Raw genomic sequence first — 18,778 nt, forward strand, 5'->3', positions numbered from 1 at the left:
CAAAAAGTTAGAAAAGATGATGAGAATGGCTTTTCTGCTCAATACCTGTCCTCTTCGTTTGGCTTGGTTTACTTAGTGTTAGAGCCCAGTGACTTCCTGATCCTTAGGAAGTTTTGTTCAACTAATTCTGTCGTAAGTGGAACGTCACGTAACAGGTCCATCTGTTGGCCATGGGCAAACGAACAAACCAAATAGTACAGAAAATGTGTCTTGTTCCTTTGACACGTGCAGTTTTATTTATAAAGCTTGATATATTAGAAGATTAAAACAAATTCAGTCTTAACTACGGAGTACAACTAGCAACTTCATACTGTAGTATGTAGTATCATTGGTAAGAGTCAGAAAGCCTTCGTAATAGATCTTGCTAGGGCATCTCCTATTAAGCCTTTACTAAGAACTGCAGAGCGCAATGTTTATGTGAATTATGGTTTGAAGGTAATTGTTAGTGCCTCTTCTGAGGTCTGTAGCAATATTTTGGTTACTCTACACAGGAGAGGGGCCAAATTTGTGTGTGTATTTGTTTCACCATTTGCAATTCAAGCAACTTAAAGGGTAACCTTTTAGTTCAGCCAAGGGTAACAGTATATTAATGGACAACTGAATTTGTGTCTTTTCATGCCATCTTTTATCTCAAAGTCCCTTGGTGTTTTATAGCTTATCTATTTTTCATTATTACTGTTGCAGTTGCTTCCATAGCACTGAATGTAGTCACCTCTGGGATGGAAAAGATCGCTTGGTTGTTGTTAACATATTACCTTGCTGCTCCTTTCTCTGAAAGCCATTTATAGCCATTGTTATTTTTTATCTTTTTAGTCTACTGTTTTTTTCTTTTATGTGTCCCATCTTTTTATAATTTACTCCTTACCCTTGATTTACTTTATAGATTGTCTTCTATAACCATATTTGTTAGAATTTCTACCTTTGAGACTCACATTTTTTTGTTTTGGATTTTCTTTCCCTTCTTTTTATGAATCTGTGAGCAAGAAGCTTTTTTTTTCTGGATCGTCAGGGCTACAGTAACAAATGGCTCTTCGTGAGCACTTATGTCCTTTCCTACCCGTTGCAAAATTTTGTGTCTTACTGAACATTTTGTTGGGTTTTTGAACCGTGATCCCATTGGGAGTGTTTGTCTGAGGAAGCTATAATGTACAACGCAGTGCATTTTGTGCCACTCCGGACTCAAGGTGACAGTGAAAGTATAAAAACCCTTTTATGTTTTGTGGGTTGTTGGTTGTAGCTGTGTTGGTCTAAGGACATAGGCAGGGAAGGTTCTTTGGGTAGATGTGATATCTTTTATTAGACCAACTTTAGTCTAATAAAATCTAATAAACTAATAAACTTTAGTTTATTATTTATTAAACTGTAGTCTAATAAACTTTAATAAACTAAAGTTGGTCTAATAAAAGGTATCACATCTACCCTACGAACCGTGTCTGCCTTTTATGTTTTGTGCCACGTTTGGTGTAGTAATCCCTTTTTAAACTTCAGATGCAGAAAATGAAATCAGGTAAAACGACATGCTTTGAAATATATAGGGCAAGTACATGTGCAGCTTTTGAAATATTTAATATGGCGTATTTTGTATTTATTATCGGATAGTTGTGCTCATAATCAAGAAGAGTGTAGTGTGCTAGGTGCTGTGCAACACAGAGGAAGATGCAGTCCCTCCAGGTTTTGTGAGGCTCTTTCTCAAGCAGGGAGTGATGTAAACTATTTAGAGGTGTATTAGGATAAAACTTTTGTGTGCTTCACATGGTGGGAATGTCCCACCTACATTGCTAGTTAAATATTTTTAAGCGCTACTTTGGTTGCTAACACATGTTGTCAGCAGCAGTCCTGTTTTTAGCTGTAGTTGAGGTTATGAGGCAGTGTTTCTATTTGAGGTTTAGTTATTCTCCTGGCATGTAATTAAGAACTTTATATCGATCAATGATAGTTACATGTTTTGCTGGTCAAAATATCAGCATACGTTAGTTTATAACACTAATGCATGCTGAACAAAGCACCCCCCAGAACTCAAATGAATAGAAACTGTAGCTTAAAGGAGTTGTACTAAAAAACCCCATTGGAACAGTTTTCTGTAAGCTTGTTTTATAGTCTAGTGTGTCTTACATTACTCTGTCTGTAACTGTTAACTTTTCGGTTAATATGAAAGAGAACACAGGATCTAACATAAAATACTTGAACTACTTTAAAGTTATAAATTACGTAAGGCAGATCTAGCCATCTGGGCATAGACAGTTATTCCAGGTCCCATTATTTTGTTGCTTAAAAATAAGCATAAAAAAAGAAGATTGTAATTCAGACTCCTGAACAAAACTTCCAACTCTCTGGGTGCTTTATTGCACAGCACAGGTCCTGGCTTGTTAGTTATATAATAAATTTAAAAGGCGAATCAGCCCAGGCATTGCGCAGGCTGCATTTCTTGGGTTGCCAAAGGTATCGGCTTTTGGCTTTGGGCCTTGCAAAGACATCTCAGGTGTTGAGGTGTCCTGCTGTAACTGTATCTCTTGTCAAGTTAGCACGGTTGATACCCAGTGCTGCAGCAACAAAAGAAGAAAAAATTGTCAGCTCTAAATGGGATTTTAGCATTACGAAAAATGGCAAGAGGCGTTAGTCCCAACAGCCTGAAGTTAGGCAGAAGCCAGGGTGGTGTGGCATCAGTATAGATCTGACTCATTCAGATGAGTTGTCCTAGTAAAGTAGGCTGTAGCCCAGGAAAGCTCATACCTCTCCGAATGAGTCGGTCTATAAGGTGTCACACTGCCCTAATGGCATTGAAGGGAGCGTGTGAAGAGGTTTTTAGACGTCGGGGTGGAATTGCAGCCCACGATGTTGCAGTTATGTAGTCACGGTGTAGGGAGGCGCAGTGCTTTCCTCAGAGTTGTTGGGAGCTCTCACGGAGCACGAGGGCAGATCATTTAAGAAGTATATGGAAATGAGGGAAATGTCACTGCCCAGTAAAAACTGATCGTCCTTTTCCGCTTCTGAAAAAGAGCAGATGAGAAAAAGGTCTTTAGAAAGCTACCGATTTATAAAACAATAAAACCTAATTTAAATATTTGTCTAGGGGTCTCTTACCACTCAGCCCCTTCACAGGCTGCCCTTTGTTTAAAGATTATTTACTGGGGAATAGTTGAAGCGGTGTGAAAGAGCCAACGGTTGCGTTAAATGTCTAATTTGCGGGGAAAGCAAATGGCTAATTGCAATGCAAAATGCCAGCGTGGAAAGGTCCCCCTATAACCCAACCGGGGCTGCAGATTGTAGCTGTTTTGCATTTCTCTGTTCCTGAGCTGTTGAAAGGAAGTTGTTTAGGGAGGGATGACTTCAGCCGACTGCTGCCTCCTCTCCTCCACCTCCGTCCCTAGTCAGCAGGGCTTTGTCTCAGTGACACGTTGCCCCGAGGGAAGAGCAGAGAAGCCGGCTCTGGATTGGCGGAGGGCAGCGTTTCCCAACCGGTGTTCATTGTTCGCTGCTATGGGAGGAAGAGTCGAGCAGGGAGAGAGAAACGCGCACACGCAGCAGCCATGCCAAGAGCCCAGAGACATTTCAGCTGCTTGATTATAGGGCTGTGTGATCTGCACTGTACAAACCGATAATGTTCAAATGAGGATTTGCGCTTCCTCGTCTGAACAGCAGGATTAGCATAGCTTTAAAGTCCGTCTGAATATCGTGGATCTAGCCGCTTAAAAAAAGGGGCCGAGATTTCTGTTTCCAGCTCTCAGTTGCAGCCCTGCACTGGCAGAGAGATGGACTCGGTGCCCTACCACGTCTTCCCCCTGTCTTCACGCAGCGATACTTGTGGAGTTGTGATCTCCAAAGAAAAATGGCCTCGGCATTCTCCATGACACTACTGTCGAGTCTCGGGAAACGAGCAATCCCGGTGCCTAAAGTTGCAGCTTCCTGCACGTATCGTGAGACTGCCACCACCCTGTCTGTGCATTGCGAGTTCCTGATCAAGCGACGGGCGTCAGACCTGGGAAAAGGCTGCAAAAAAAAAAAAAAAGCAAAAAAAAAGCCTTGTTTTCCTGTGGGTACGTGGAGCTCGAGCTCAGCAAACGCTCCTCTTTGTTTTCTCGTCTGCCTGCCAGCGATTGTGAAACGCAGCCTTCTTGGAAAGGGCTGACGCATTGCTATAAAGATATGAGATGAAGGTTTCAAAGGAGCCGCTCTGTCCATGCTCGTGAAGGTCTCGCCGTCCTTTTGTCCCCTCTTCCCAGCCCTGGGGATTGCGGACAAAGGTGACACCACACAAAACGCCTGTTTGTTCTGCTCTTGCTCCATTTTGCTGGCACTTGCGATCCCCATAGTGCAACATTGCGTTGGTGCTGCTCCTCCTCCGCCCAGCCCTCGAGAAAGTATCCGTGTCTTGTAATGTATTATTCTGCTGCAGTAACCTGTCTTGTGATGCAGCACTGCAGATCTCCCCTTAGGATCAGATAGCATGGAGCAATGCAGTTCCCCTCCCAGCAGCAACTGCCAAGACGGGAGCAACTCAGAGAGCAGCCAACGGGTGGGGCTGGGTCGGATCACTAGACAGATTAATCTTCACGGTGGGGGACTAAAGGATGTGTGTAATCAAAGGACAGAGACCATGTTGGGGCAAGGAAAATGCAAATCTTCCTGTTAAAGCAGCTGTCTTCGCAGAGATTTTCCTTTCTCCCCCCACCCCCACTTTCCCCCTCCATTCCAGTAAAGTCGATTGTCAGAGATGATCCTCACGGTTCGTCAAGGATACAGGGCAGCAAACCAAAGCAGATTCTAGATTTCAGTATCTAAATAGTAGATAGATTAAAACGAGCCATCTCCAAGTTGAATGATTTAGGACTGTGGCTGCAGCAGAAGCAGGACACGGAAATTATTTAGATGTCCGTCCATTTGCACGCCTCAAACAGCATGCAGAGGGAAAAAACACAGTTCAGTTGGTTGGTTGTTTTTTGGTACGATGAGGATATCTGGTCCCCTAACCATTAAGGAAAATGTTTCTGGCATTCAGCAGAGAATGGCTGTATATCAGACCATTTTGAAGCGCTGCACTAAACCCCTTGCAGATCTGTAGTCAGAGATACAAAGGGGTATTCTCCGCTTGAAATTAATACAAATGAAATTATTCTGCATCCAGCAGCATTTGACTTAGTTCTTTTTTAAACAAGAATGGAAACCATTTATTAAGCAGAGGAAATGTGTGAGCACACCATTTTTAATACAGGATGGTTGAAGTTGTGCTTTTGACGGTTACCTTCATGTATGACTATCAACTTCTGCTGACTGCATTTCCTCTTCTCCCATATAGAGGCATAGGTGAAACAATTTACTGGATTCTTGGATCTCAGTTTCAGCAATAGTGATAAGAAAGATAAAAATCGGGGAGCCACTTTTATTCATTTGTTGAAGACCTGCAGGTGCTGCAGCTAGTGAAAATAGGAAAAGAAAAGATGATGTGGATAAAAAAAGTGGAAGCAGCATTTTGGGGGAGTTTGTGTCACATGGAACTGGCAGATGGCACTGCTTCATTGTTAACTAGGCTGTATATTATTGCAGACATAAAGGTCACTAGGATTATATTTTTCCTGAGGAGTGCATGACATTTAGACTAATTTCTTGCTGAAGACTGCAGATAAAGTATGGAAAAATACAGTCAAACTGGGTTTGCAAACAATGAGGAAGTAAAAACACAAGTTGATAAGCTAAGCACAACACTTACTGCACTGATAAAGACAAAATCAAAGGAAAACAAAACTGTAACGTTCATTACCGTCTCCTCATCTTTTTCCTTTTATTTTCGTCTCCTAGGCATGAGTCTTTAAAATATGTAAGAGATTGGGAGGAATTGGATCTAACTGCCTTGCCCCCCCCAATATGTTTGCTTAAAACAGTCTCATTTTTACCCAAATAAAAAAAAAAAAAAAGCCATTGGTCACTTTTTTGATTTCAACCTCCTCCTCCTTTTCTTCTCTCCTACACATCATGCGTTTGTATCTTTATCCTGCACTATTCCTCTATCATGTCCTTTTCGCTTTCTTTTTCTCCATTTCCTTTAAATGCAAGGCTTGATATACTGCTGTCCCCCTGCGTATCTCCTCCTCTGAGCTGACAGGACATTTTGGGGAGTATCCCCTTCTAAAAGGAGGAGGTTCCAGAAGTACAGACGTAGCTCTGCTAAGCACAGTCATCTGAATAATCTGCAAATGAAGGACAGTATGTAACAGAGTGGAAATTGTGGACATGGAGAATTTCTTTTGTAATGTCTTTTTAGTGATTTTGATGTTGCTTCACAAGAGGTTTAATAATGCACTGTACAGTTGTCACATTAATTTTAAGAACATTGAGGGAACTTTTAAGGCAAGTGGTGGTATCTCTGTTTCAAAGTGTCAGCTAATCTTGCACTCATTATTTTCATCCTCTTGCTTTTTTCCTCCATGCTGCTCTGCATCATCATCAGCAATAACAATTATTAATACATTGATTTAATTTAGTGTTGAATGTTAGGAAACCAAGGAGAATCAGTTTTTTGTTGTGCTATGTATGCATTGTACAGATAAGTAACATGGGATCTGTCTATCTATCTAGTTTTATATGTATGTGCATACACCGCCACACCTCTCTCCCCCACACATACGTATGACAATATATATGGATGAGAATCTCATATATGTCCTAGCCCTTTTCATCTATTTTAAATATGCTTTTTACCTTCGTGTATTATTTAGTGAATAGCGTGTTTTCCATATGAAGCACGGGAAGACATAATCTAATCAAGAAGGACGTCTATGTATGTAATACACTAGGTAGCTTGGGAATGGAAAGTCAGCTGTTAGTCGGGCAACTTTTGCAATTTTTATTTAAAATATCTTTATTGGCACAGCTAATTTTTAATTTATTAAAAGTCTTGTATAGAACGCAGTCAGACATCGGTACTGAAATAATTTTACCCTCTGCAGTACAATTAATTTCATGTGACCTTTTTTTCTGTGCCATCGTTGGGAGCAATTTTGAGGCAGTGCAGTGAGGAATTTGCCTGATTTTTACCTTGTTCTTGCCTTTAGGTACCATTTTTTTCTATCCTCATGAATCAACAAACTACATTTTCCTCCTCCTCGCAGCCATTTATAACCAGGTCTTGCACGTTCTCGTGTATATTTGTATTCTGTCCGAAATCTGCTTGTTTACATTTTGCAAATATTATCTGCTTTTTAGAAATAACCGAGTGACCTGGCAGTTCACAATTTGAATACGGAGCTTGGTGTACGTAGTCCCCTAAACTGTTTAGAAAAAATCTGTTTAACTCCGTATAATTTAGACCTTCCTTTTCTGTATCGGGTTATGAAAGTTGTCTACAGAACGTGCTCATACAGGTCTTTTCTTACACAAGCGTATGTGTAGTATGTAGTATTTTTTGCAAAGACTTTACTGATCTATAATTGAATCTACGCTTAGTTTACACCATTACAGTTACTTAACTTCAGAGCATATATTAAGCAGGGAGGTGTCACCTTCCTTGAAGCTTTTGTGAATGTGACCAGTGTATTCCTGTTCCATAATGGGGAGTGAACCGTTGAACTCCAGAACATAGTCCAAAGGTGCATTTGTAGGTCGCGCTTCAAAAGTGTACCGAGAGACTATTGTAAATAAATAAGATTGAGATTAGAAATCAGAATGAACACCGTTGTTGTAACACTGAATGCATTAAATTTAGATCAGAGCGATGAAAAAGCTGTCTCAATGTCATGGTGTCTTTCCTTAAGCGAAGTGTCAACATTTTTATTTTTACTTGTTTTGACACAGCTGTATTAATTTAATTAGGCCTAACTTGTCAGAAGTCTTTTTTTAAAAAGAAGCAATTCCATTGTAACTAAAGACACCCTTTTATTTCTTAAGATACAGTTGTTGGGGAGTATGTTCTGTTGTTACAAAAGGTGGGTTTCATAGTCGCTTAACCAGGAATGTTTCTCTGACCAAAGAAAAGAAACACAAAAATATGGCCTGAAAGTCCAAATGGCAGTTTTTTGATTCAGGATAGAGGGTTAAAAACAGCTGTCCCCAGGATCCTGCAATAAATTTGCTCACTGTTCAGACGTCTACAGTATTTGAGACTGTCATTGTGTTTTTCACTTTTTTAAAATACGTTTGTATTAGCATTAATATATCTGCTTTGCTTGGTTTTTTTTCCAGATATGGACGTGTTGAAAGTGTCAAAATACTCCCTAAAAGGGGGTCAGAAGGTGGAGTGGCAGCATTTGTGGATTTTGTGGACATCAAAAGTGCGCAGAAGGCACACAACTCCGTCAACAAAATGGGAGATAGAGACCTACGGACGGATTATAATGAACCAGGAACCATTCCGAGTGCAGCTCGGGGATTGGATGATACAGTTTCCATAGCATCTCGTAGTAGAGAGGTTTCTGGGTTCAGAGGAGGTGGTGGGGGACCGACTTATGGCCCCCCACCATCGCTTCATGCACGGGAAGGACGTTATGAGCGGAGACTTGATGGGTAAGTTCCAAGGTTTCTCTAGGCAGGTATTTTGTATTTGATATGGTGAGAAACACAAACTCAAATATAGGGCCCCCAGATGGATTTAAAATTTTGGGAATTATCTATGTTTCCTATTTTGGGTTGGAAACGGAAGTGATTTCTATCCCAATGGCTGGTATCTTGTGGATCCGTAGAGGATGTTTTCTGCAGCTGGTTGGATATCTACACTTGAAATAAGATGGTCGTAAGATGGAAGATTTCCTGTGGCCAGCTTCGATATTGGAGTTATTCTTTTAGAAGTAATGATTCCATTTCTTGGATAATACTAAGGCCTTATTTGGATGTATCCATGCTACCAGATGGAGCTATATTGCTGCAGCACATTTGAAGTTTGGTATGGAGTACCTCGGAATACTAGAACCTAGGATTCTTTGAAAGCTTGATGCCTAGTTCTCAGTTTTCACTATATACGGTTTATGTATATTAATTGGATTGTCACCAAAAATTTTCTAGTAGACTGTAGTGATGCACTGTCTTGGATTCTACAAACAACAGTTAGCCATGGAAATAAGCACTGGATGGAGAAGAGAGAAGGCAGCTTTTGATGTTTCCATTTTGGATCTACATCATTTCCAAGTGATTTGGATTATTCTTCCTGATGGTATTGGCAAAAAAGAGATGGTGGACTTTACTAAATTTTGGAAATTATAGTAATTTTAAAAGTGCTGGAATAAGAACTACTGCTTTGAATTTATTGGATGGTATACAGTCAAGACATCAATAGCCAAAGGGAGTGGATTACTATCTAGCTTTTTAAAAGCCCTTTGCTACTCCAGAGTTAAAGGTACTTTAGTTTTAAGGACATGGCACCAATTACCAGTTTGTGGATACGTCAATCAAAATTGACTGGGCTGGATGGTTACAAAAGTGGATAGAGGATGCCGGCTGGCCAGCAGCGATGCATTCCGTCATGCATCGGGGTTTACTTCTACCAGCTGCTTGATTCAGACATAGGGCCGGAAATTAAAATAATGGATGTATTTAAGTGCCTACTCACTCAAGAACGAAGTCTGGGGGTTTCAGAGTTATGGTTTCAGTCTGGGACTACTTCCTTCCAGTGGAATTTTTTTTTATCTTGTCACTAAGATTTTTTTCTTGTGGTTCATCTAAAATATCATTTGACACCCTTGCCCATTAAGAAGGTGGATTACCCCTATAAGAGGGGCCAAAATTGGGGAAGTTATGTTCACAATTCTCTCCCTAGATTTAATTGGGAATATAGGTCGTGTTTCCACACTTGGAAAAGGTTGGTATGTCCTGCCCTGTGTATATTAGACCCTCTCCTAACCCAAGTCAAACCCTCTCTTTCCACTAACTCCAGTAGTACTTAGTACTAATAGATAAATCAAAAAAGCACTGTAGCCATTAGATTTTCAGCTCTGCTAGCTCCTGTGTCTGTCTTCTGTGTCCTTTTCATGGATAAGGACTTTGTTCTTTTATGTCAGCTATAGCAGTAACCTTCTAGAAATAATGCTTCTTCTGTTACTTCATTAAATCAGCTTTCACTGATTAACATTTGATAGGGTGCTAAATGCAATCATTTATAAAATTGTTGATCTTGTTCCTTCAAAAGGGGGGAAAAAAGAAACACTCTTATTTGCTAGACCTTGAAATATCTTTCTAAATGCCATTGTTACAAATAACAGATAACAGAGTAGAGGGCTATGCAGTGAATTTTAAGTAGGAAAGAAGTTATTGGAATTTTATTTTACATTTTGTTACACTGGCTGGCTTCCTTAAAGAGAATTGAGAGGAAAAATACAGACTAGGCAGATTACTGGTATGAAACCTTAAATTGAGCCACAGTGTAATAGTTAGAGGGTGGATATAGCTGAGGATTAGGGGCCCAGCATGTCTCTGGGCTCATTTGGAGTTACTGAAGCAGTTTTTTGGGGTATTCATCAAAGATGCTTCCAGTCCAATCCTCTTCAATTTGGAAAAAAAATATTTGAAATATTTCTACCACTTTTAATAGACTAAAACAGCAGACGAGGAGGAACTGTGGAGTGAATTGATTTATTAGGGTCCAGGGAATTGAAGTGGTTGATAATTAATTGGCTCTCCAGGAAAAAAAAATCTGTAAGAATGCAGAGGTACATGTTAAAACATTCTTCAGAAAAATCAATAATTAAAATTGGAAATGAACATGTTATCGACATTGGCATTTTTCTAATTATGCAAGTATTTTTTTCAAATACTCAACGTTTTTTTTTTCTTGGATCTTTCATTTTTTAGACATATCTTTAAGACATGCCATCTTGGTATCTGTCTAAGTTAGAATACTAAACTATTTACAGCGTTCTCTTGACTTCATCTTTCAATTTTGCTATACCCTTATTTGAAAGAGCACACTAACATTCTTAAAACACCGAACTTTTCTTTAGTTACATGCAAACGTTTTTCAATATTGAGAAACAGATTAAGCCTTAGCTACTCTAAATCAGCATGTTTCAGTGGCATAGGGAGGATAAAATCCTCTGATTGCAATAACAAATTAAACAGTCTCAGCAATTAAACATGCATAGAAAAGTTAATTTAGACCTCTTCATGTAGGTTTTGGGGAACTGAGTTCTCTTTGATAGTTACTGATATTTGCAAATTAAAGATTCTGATATTAGCGTTCAAAATATTTTCTTAAGAGGAGCCGTATACCCAGGAATTTGGGTATAGAAACTCATTGTAAAGAGGGTGGGAACAGTTTAAAGGAAAGTTAATTTTCTAGGCTTCTCTATGGGTGATGATAAACCCCTTTTGAAAGCAGCTTCTTTCTTCTGGGTCATGCTTTGCATTGAGGCTTTCATGGCTATAGCCAAATTTGTAATGTATTTTTCTGGAGAAGGATAATTCTAACATGGAAAATAAATGTACATATTCACAAACAAATTTCTTAAAAACTTAGATCAAGGCTGGATTAAAAAATTAATGCTATTACATAAAAGCCTGAGGATATTCTTGTTCGTTGAACTTAAACAAGTTGAACAAGGTTTCCGCACTAGAATGGGACAAATCAGTGTATTTTGCTATGCATTGCACTGGTCATGAAAGCCCAATAATTAAAATAAAATGATTGCTCAGCTTTATCGTATATAAATATAATTTTGGATTAAAGTAAACGTTTAAGCTGGTCAGTGTTTGCTTAATAAGTTATTGCTGTTTAGTGGAAGACAGTTTAAAAAATAAAGTCAGTGCTGAAGTGAACGTTTGCATGATTTGCTTTTAGTTGTGCTTGCCATTTTCTGATTGATTAAATATTTTTCCCCCCTCCTAAATGCAGGGCTTCAGATAACAGGGAGCGTGCTTATGAACATAGTGCCTATGGACACCATGAACGGGGGACGGGAGGATTTGATCGGACAAGACATTACGATCAGGATTACTATAGAGATCCTCGAGAGCGGACTTTACAACACGGGCTCTATTATACTTCTCGGAGTCGAAGTCCAAACCGTTTTGACGCTCATGACCCCCGTTACGAACCTAGGGCCCGGGAGCAGTTTACATTGCCCAGCGTGGTACACAGGGATATCTACAGGGATGATATTACGCGGGAGGTACGAGGCAGAAGGCCAGAACGGAATTACCAGCACAGCAGGAGTCGGTCACCACATTCATCCCAATCTAGGACCCAGTCTCCTCAGAGATTGGCTAGCCAAGCATCTAGACCCACAAGGTCCCCTAGCGGCAGCGGTTCTAGGAGTAGATCTTCAAGTAGCGATTCAATCAGCAGCAGCAGTAGTACCAGCAGTGACAGGTAGGTCATTTTTGGTTATGACAAATGTGTTGGTAAATGAAACCAAGCAGTGGTCGTGAAGATAATCGCCACAGTACAGTCCTTTTTTTCTGGATGGCATCTGTAGTAAGTAAAAATGAAGAAATGGAACCTCAGAATGTGGTTGCTGAATAACTAATATGTAGTAATGGATGGGACGCCGCTGCAAATCGCTCTGAATTTTGTTGCATAAATGCAAAAGTAAGCAAGCGTGAAATATTCTAAGGATGCTGCGGCACAAAAGAGAACTGTTCGTTTAATTAGACAAGTGGGGTGTCGTCGCAATAACGAATGATTCTGTAGTGTGCAAGTCAATCTTCTGTAACGTGTTGCATAACAGTAATTAAAAATCTCACAAACAAGACTTCACTAAAACCCTCTGCTACTACTATGTTGAGAAATGGGGATAGACCATTAGTTTTAGTTATTCAGATTATGCATAAGCAAATTATTGAGGTTCCACTGTATTTTTAAAGAGCATCTGATTTTAAAAATATATGAGAGAGCGAATATCCTGTCCACCTTCCTTTAAAAAATAAGGTAACATCTCTAATATTTAGAAGACGTATCTTGTCAGCTCTTTCACATTTCTTTACAGTATAATCCTAGAATTCTAAGAATAAGAAAAAAATCTGATTATTCAATGCCTAGTGACATGGTGGTATTATTAGCTACATGATTGCTTCAGGATTTCTACTATTTTAGTATTGAAGTGTAAACTGCAAGTGGTCCAAAATAGAAAAATAAAATCAAACGTACCAAAGAACTGCATTTCTCCCACTGGACTGAAATATCCTATTAAGCTTTTTTCTGGATTTTCACCTTCCTCAGTTGTGATAAACATTGTAAGTAGGTTTGCAGACCGAGAGCCAACAGAAAAGTAATGGTGGTAACTCAGACTGCATCTGAGCTGTTTGGTGAGGAGCTCAGTTGCTGAACAAGTCGGGCAGGTTTTTGAAGTTGAAAACATTGCTGTGGCTAACTAATTGCTTTCTAAAATGAAAAATACTGAAATACCTCATTTTTAAGGAAACCAGTGCCAAACTGCAATATTACTTTAATGGATTAATTAGCTCTTTGAACAAAATTTTACAGTTGATAACTGAGTTGTAGCTAAATAATTATTCTCATCAAATTAACATCTTAAAATCAGGCCAAATAGTTAAGTGGGTTGACTTTGGAGGACCCTGAAAATGTGGAGTTAAAAATGGGTTTTTGCCCTGTGGGTATTTGTATGATGGCGTTTCAGTTACTTATGTTCAGTGCATACTCTGCTAGTTCGACCTTTAGAAATTCAGGTCCTGATTAGGTGGGAAGACTGTAATGTCTGGAGAAGTAGCAATGGGCGCGTTGCAGGAACAGTTGAGAAAGGACGTTATCTGGGCTGTTTCTAAGAATCTTTGGATCTGTTTGTTTTAATACCTGTCTTTCAAGGGCAAGGCAACATTTTGGGCGAAGGAAGCTTTTTGTTAAAGATTTAACATTTTCACCAGTTGGAACGGAAACATTCTTAAGATGCCCCTGATGTCCCCAGCTGAACTGATTCTCTCTCAGGTTAAAAACAAGTAGGAAAACAGGCTTTCTTTGTCCATCATGAAGAAGCAAAGGCAGAAGCCGGGTGACCTTAATATTTGGTGAATGCCAGAGTTGGGATGCTAACATTTCCAAGATGGTGAATTCAAGAGAGCCAGAGGTCTTCTCAAATCTGGGTGGCACATGGAGGTAGTGTGGTTATGGCAGACCGATTTCTGTAGCTAAGAGCAAGGGGAATCCTGTTCCTGTGCATCTCTGTCGCCCCTGCATTGGTGACCAGGTACCAAATAACAATAAGGTCATCTGGGGATAGGCCTTTAGTTCGAGTCTCTGTGAGATTTGAATTCATGCCTCTGAACAACAGCAAGATGCCTTTACCACGCTGTCACAGTGCCTTTGGGGTGACCATTGAGAAAATTGACAACACTAAATACTGCCCCAGGGAAACAAAGTGATTTTTTTAATACGTTATCAGTATCAAATACGTTTTTGCAATTCCTTTTCCTAGGAACTTTACTTTCGAGATTTGTAATTAAGTTTAGATGCAGCTTTAGACTAGTGAAGTAAAGATGTTGGTGTTTGCTGCCATTTACAGCAGCAAGTTCAAACTCAGTAAAGCAAGTCATAGAAAATAAATGCATGGATAGCCCCGGATAATCACAAAAGGCTTTCGCATGTTATAAATTGATGGAATGTATAATGACCATTAAGCCTTAAAACCTTTGTCAAGACACAGTTGGAAATCAGCATGTAAATAAATACACCCTGTAGCTGGGAATCTGCTACCACAATTCAAACGAAAGTGAAAGCTTTACAGACAATACGGAGATGAACTTCTTGTTTAGTTGTTATAGTTCTGGCTGCCGAGGTGGCCTTTCTGGATCTTGAAACCTTTCTACATCGTTGGAAACATCAATTGGGCATTAAAGTTAGAGCTAGACGGTATTTGTAGTAATGGTAAAAATGTGCATTGATGTCATTGAGATAAACCTATTAAGGGTTTTGTTCCAGCTATTTGGATTGCATTGCTGGTCTGAAGAATGAGTAGGTTTAAAAAGGAATCAAAACTTGTGGTAGAGGTGGTATCTTTTATTAGACTCACTAGATATTTGCAAAAACAGTCTTTATTTGCAGGCTTTTGGGCACAGGCACCCTTCATCAGGCACAGGATTTAAGATTCATGGGGTGCAACTGAGGACAAAATTTGTCCGGCAGAGGTGTGGTGCTAAAGTGCAAGTCAGAAAACATCCCTTTGACTTTCAATTGTCTGGGTAAGTTTTCAGTGCTGGCAGTTAGAAAGAACATGTTGTTACTTGTAAACAGATCAAATTAGATACAGGATGATTGAGCTGCAGTAAACAGGGGTGCCATTGGAGGACTTAGAAATTTACTTAATTGTGAAACCAATAATTTCCTTTAGTGCTTTTGGCAAATGCTGCAGATCCTTTTATGGTTTGGTTAATAGTGAAAGTTAAATTAAGGCCTTTGCAAATAATTTAAGAGTTTACAAAAAGCATAGCGCAGTTTCTGTGGTTGAGTAAATATTGACTAGTAAAAATGACGAATGGCGTGCCCGAGATTTCCTCTGCCTCAGACCTTTTCTTCATGTCTCACTTCTTTTCACTGTCAGTTGTGAAATAAATAAGTATTTAGAGAGAGATTTTGGGTGCTTGTGAAAGTTGAGTACTTCTAAGAACCTGGCCTTTAGTAGCATCTTCAGGTACCATGAAAGGAAGTTAAATGGAAATAATTATTGTGTGTGTGAATACATTTGTTTCTATGTTTTTGTGATTCTCAGAGACCTTCTAAAATAAATATGAAGTATAAAAGATTTTTCTTGGAAAAAAGTATTCTGGTTACAGAAAAGTGAACAAAGCTTTCATTGTACCTAGGTTCGAACTTTGTTGAATTTCACCTCGGTCGAGCCTCATTTTATACACGCGTATGGAAGCTTGAATTGAGTTTTGTGTTGAGAAGATACAACACGTACGACAACAGTCAAGAAAAGGTTTCTTTTTACAATGCTCAGATTGGAAAACTCACTTATATGAAGCCAGCTGTGTGGTTCACATTGTTTGAATGTCACAGCGAGAATAGCTTGAATGCTTTGAACAATAGACTTGTATTTTGAAGTTTTGTTTAGGACTTTGGCACTTTTTTCTTAAAAGCAGCTAATTATACCGTGGAGAAGTTTTCTGATAGAGTTGAAGGGAAAAATGGAAAATTGCATTTGCTTTTCCAATGACCAGTGTGGCCTTATTTTCCACATTTTCTTGATTTTGCATATGCACCACAAATTATATATTAGCAAACATATTTTCTATACTGTGTCATGGAAAAAACTAAATGTGAACAAAAACGAGGCCATCGTCCCAGTAGGCATTGCAACAAGCTGTATATTAGTTTGTAGCTTGCCCAGCCCGTTGAAAAAATACCAAAAAATTTGTTCTGGCAAATTTTCTTCTTCCTTCTTGAGGGAGTCTCAGTAAGCTAAATATCTTCTGCTTTAACTTTGCGCTCTCTCTTTATATATTTAGTCTTATGAATTTAGATGGTTTAGCACATTTTTTTTGGTTGTGTTTTGTGATTATTCTTAAGACCTTGATTCAGCATCATTGAAGCACATGATGCTGAAGTCAGTGGAACTATTTATACTTAAATTTACGCACACGTTGAAGCTCCTTGTTGAACTGGGTCTCAAGATTTCTTTCCAACACGTGGCAGAGGTATGACAGATTTTCTATGATACTGTAGGTGAAGGAGCATTCGTGGCAGAGCCTCAAATAGTGGTAGAAACAGTCCTGAATAGACACGGAGAGTACGTGTTTGTGCGTAAATTAATATAGCGTGTGAGCACGGAGTTCCACTTTTCTAACAAAAGATTTTTTCCGGTGTGTAAGTTCAGGGTAGGAGGTTTTTCACGTACTAGCTAGTTGCACAGTTAACTGCGATTTGCAGCATCAGCAGTAAGCTCCCGTTCAGATATGACAGTAGCAGATTCAGCAGGTATGCAAAGCAGTTCTGTTCATTTTCATCAACTCTTGGCAGAGGTTAGTCATTTCTGTAGCCTCGAAGCAATTGTATGGTAAGAAACTAGTGACAGATATCTAAAACTGGAATTTGTTGTACAGTTATTGCCACTTACGTAGTGTTCCCAAAAGTATGGCAACAAATGCACAGGAGATTTGGAGAGTAATTAGAGACTATTTAAAAAAAAAAAAAAAAAAAAGATTTCCTTGCTTAAATGTGTAAGGAAGTTCCTCTTTTAAAGCAACAGAGGAACTGTAGGAGATAAAACCGTTAAAGTGACTTCTTTCTTTTTAAAATAAAAGATTTAGAAGAAAGAACTCGAATGCATTTTTGTCACAGGAAAAATGTGCAACAGAAAGTTAAATCTTTCTTGGGTGGGAGGATGAGATGATATATCTGTTTTGTTTGGTGATGTTTTAGTATCTGCATATTGGTGAAGTGAAAGTAGAAAACAGTGAATTTGGTTTCCCCATTACATAATGCCGACCTCTCTACCATTTTCCCCTCCTCCTTTTCTTCTGTTTAGTTTGTCTGCCAGTGAGTGATGAATCACTGACTAAAAATGGGCTTTAGGGTTTTGAGTGGGTTAGGAGATGCCTGGGCTGGGGACAGTTGGAAAATAATTTAAGTTTAGGCTAAACACAAATGCAGATACTTAGATTTTTAGGCGGGATTTTTTGTGAACGTTGAATAAAAGCATTCCATACAGATGACCCAGAATGCAAAGAGCGTCACCCAAATACAATTTGGTATCCTTGTACGGGGGTGGTTACGGGATTTTAAATTAATGCGTTTGCATACGTGCGTGTGGAGGAGAATTCCTGTTTGTACCGGAGGGAGGAAACAAGTTAAAACACTTTTTAATTCATGATAAATAATAAATGTTGTCAGTAAAGTGAAACTTCTAGTCTTTACTTTTTTACTCAAAGTCTGAACAAAGCTGGTATCTCAGACTGGGGGAACATGCATTATGTAAGGAAATATGAAGAACAGCGCTACATCCAACTCTCAACGTGTTCAGGTTTATAATAACCATTTAGCATTCTCATTTTGTTTTTTCCTAGTGTTTTTGTTCACGTCTCTGTCTGTGCTACATCTAATCTAAATATATCCTAGACCATCCTCTTAAAAAATGTTACCCTTGGGAGTATATCAAGTTTCTTCAAATTGACTGCAGGCAGAAAAAATTCAGATGGCTTTAAACAAGGAAAAGCTGTTTTCTTCTTAAGATGCTGAAGTGCAGAGAACAAACGTTCCTCCTTGAACGCCATCTGAAGAATTCTTGTCTCTGTATTTGATTTATATATATATAAAACGTTGATACAAAAATTGTATATTTTATATCATAACTCATGCTAGAGGTGATACCTTTTATTAGGCCAACTAGACTATTGCAAAAAAATCTTAAATTTATATTTTATAAAAATTCATATAAATTAATGTGATTGATTTCCACAAAATGGTCAATAATGTTTATGTAGAAATATGCAAAATACATGGCCATGGATTTGGGATGCTTTCCCAGCTGATAAACTACTTTTCTTTGTTGACGTCTGGGATGGAAACTAGTAAAAGCATATTAGTCGTTTCATTTTATGAAACTGATGCAAGTATTACTTTCTTTTTCCTACTGAAGTGCATAAGTATACATTTAAAATTGTTGGCGGTCTAATATGGGGGCTGGGGAGATGGACCTGAACTTAGTTATTAGTTCATTTGGACCCCTTGTAGGGTAATTTATTAAAAATGCAGATTGAAAAATAGATGCATTTTGGTCTGAAAGGCAGCTGCTCCTAGTTAGCTAATATTTTGCAGAGATGCTGCAGTGTTTTAGGGACTGCTCAAGATATTGTATTTTTGCGAGGTTCTGGTGAAAAATACAGCCATGTTAATCACTCTCATTGCAATGAT

General features: G+C 38.9%; 1 protein-coding gene across 4 annotated transcripts in view; it reads left to right on the forward strand.

Moving 5' to 3' along the window:
• SPEN (spen family transcriptional repressor) overlaps positions 1-18,778 on the forward strand; it is a 79,991-nt gene that overhangs the window by 15,846 nt on the left and 45,367 nt on the right. For all 4 annotated transcript variants that reach the window (XM_006271971.4, XM_014597956.3, XM_006271970.4 and 1 more), the window contains exons 2-3: positions 8,173-8,493; positions 11,810-12,286. In XM_006271971.4, the coding sequence (XP_006272033.2) occupies positions 8,173-8,493; positions 11,810-12,286 (798 nt within the window). The remainder of the gene's footprint in view (positions 1-8,172; positions 8,494-11,809; positions 12,287-18,778) is intronic.

The sequence above is a fragment of the Alligator mississippiensis genome, chromosome 13 (genome assembly GCF_030867095.1).
Source record: "Alligator mississippiensis isolate rAllMis1 chromosome 13, rAllMis1, whole genome shotgun sequence".
Taxonomy (NCBI): Eukaryota; Metazoa; Chordata; order Crocodylia; family Alligatoridae; genus Alligator; species Alligator mississippiensis.